Source organism: Mastomys coucha, unplaced genomic scaffold, assembly GCF_008632895.1.
Source record: "Mastomys coucha isolate ucsf_1 unplaced genomic scaffold, UCSF_Mcou_1 pScaffold22, whole genome shotgun sequence".
Classification (NCBI taxonomy): Eukaryota; Metazoa; Chordata; class Mammalia; order Rodentia; family Muridae; genus Mastomys; species Mastomys coucha.
This window is the reverse complement of record NW_022196905.1, coordinates 27733326-27735126: the sequence shown is the minus strand read 5'-3', so window position 1 is coordinate 27735126 and position 1801 is coordinate 27733326. Positions and strand designations below refer to the sequence as shown.

General features: G+C 60.6%; 1 protein-coding gene across 3 annotated transcripts in view; it reads right to left on the bottom strand.

The window, feature by feature from the left end:
* Window positions 1-1517, bottom strand: part of Maea (macrophage erythroblast attacher) — a 36855-nt gene extending 35338 nt beyond the window's left edge. Inside the window, exon 1 of one of the 3 annotated variants that reach the window (XM_031340804.1) lies at window positions 1387-1517. In XM_031340804.1, coding sequence (XP_031196664.1) covers window positions 1387-1455 — 69 coding nt within the window. In that variant the 5' untranslated portion in view covers window positions 1456-1517. Of the gene's footprint in view, window positions 1-201; window positions 225-1001; window positions 1147-1386 lie in introns of those variants that run through there. The other 2 variants (XM_031340805.1, XM_031340806.1) reach the window with 2 other exon arrangements.
* Between the last annotated feature and the right edge of the window lie 284 nt (window positions 1518-1801).

Below are 1801 nucleotides of genomic sequence, written 5' to 3'. Positions count from 1 at the left end.
CAGTAGCAGAGCATTAGCCTAGCACATACAAGGCCTAGTAGCACATACAAGGCCTAGATTTGTCGCAAGGACCTCCTACCCCCCTCCCCACAAAAACCATACATTTTGAACATCTGGGAAAAAAAGACTGGTGATGTTTGCTCCCTTCTTTGGTCAAATAAAGCACAGGATACAAAACATCTATCAAATATGGCTGCTCACCTACTAGTGAAGAAGAGCAGCCAGCCCTTGCTTCTGCCCTCCTGTGAAGACAAACTACTCTAGAGCAATCAGATGTCACAGGGACATCACAGGGACAATGACAAGAGATGCCTTTCAGGGAATGCCAAGCCTTCCATGTGCAATATATGATCATTCACCTCACCCTTGGGGGCGCGGGCGGGGGTGGGGGAACAAGTGCTCCCTAGGGCTTACATCTAACAAGGGAACACCAACAGCCAGGTGCCTCCCATACACAATCTGGGTCCCCGTAAGCACAGAAAAGGCAGTCTAGTCCAGAACCTGTAGTCTTCCACCTTAGCTAAACGGCCCACCCACCACCAAGCGACCACGGAGTCACCACACAGATGGATCAGGTGCCAAGGGCTCCAGAAGAAAAGCTGCCCAGACCTTCAGGAAAGGAATGTAGAACACGAAGGCTCAGGCGGCCTTCCTTGGAACGACAGATTTTTTTTTTCTCTGAAGGATTTTCTTCCCCAGGTGCTTCACCGCAGTTCATCCGGTACCACCAAAAACCCTCTAGTAACTGAAGACTACCAGTCTTCCGTCAGGGATGAACGTTTGTCCTAAAGGACCGCACTGGCGCAGCGACCACCCAAGGTCACGCCCCGGAAACCAAGGGCAAGAGCTGCGCTGGAGTTATGGGGACGCCCAGCGAGGCAGGGTGCCACCGGGTCGGGTCGCCAGTGCTCCCCACTGGCCCCCTAATTAGCCCCAGAAGCTTGCCCGCCACGCCCCAGGCCAAGCTTCCGGAAGGACGCCGGGGGGCCACCGCGACCCACCTCCGCGTCCAGGGCCCCTAGTTCTCCAGTGCCCTCCGCTTGGGCCGTGGCCTCGCTGCCCGCACTCGGACGGCCCGCCCGCAGCCTCTAGGCTTTGAGGGCTGGGTGGAAGGCAGAGCTCAGGCCCCGCCGCCCGGACCTCGGAAGCCCTCTGACCCTGTGGCCCCGCACCATCTAGGTCACAGTACACCGCGAAATCCCCCTTGGCCCCACCGAGAGGGCCCGGCCCGTGCCCATCGCGCAGGAGAGCCGCAGCCCCACCGCCCCCGACCCCGCCCCCGGCCGTGCAGTCCCTCCAGAAGCGACTCCAGCACCGACCCAGCCCCTGCACCACCGCGGCCTCTCCGAAGACGCGGTGGCGACCCTAACCGCGCCTAGGACGCACCTTGAGGGTCGGGTACTCCTGCACCTTCAGGGTCATGGACAGCTGGGCCGCCGACTCCTGCACCGCCATCTTGGGCCGGCCGAGCGGAGGAGGCGGGTACGGGGCACGCCGGATAGTGACGTGCTACGCGCGGGAGTAGGCGGAGCGGCTGTGCGTCTCCACCAATCGTGTCACCGGGCCGCCCGAGCGGAAGAAGTCTAGAGCCAATCATCTTTCACGGGCTCAACCAATCGCCGGCAGCTCTAGAGAGCGGCTTCCTCATTGAATTGTCCCCCGGCGTAGGCAGCCGATGCGGATTGAGTAGACCCGAGATCCCGACGCCATGTACATTCCGGGAGTTGGGGCCGGGATGGCTCACGTTGGGATCGCACTCACACACAGACACCTCCGAAGTTGCCTCCCGTAGTGGTCACAG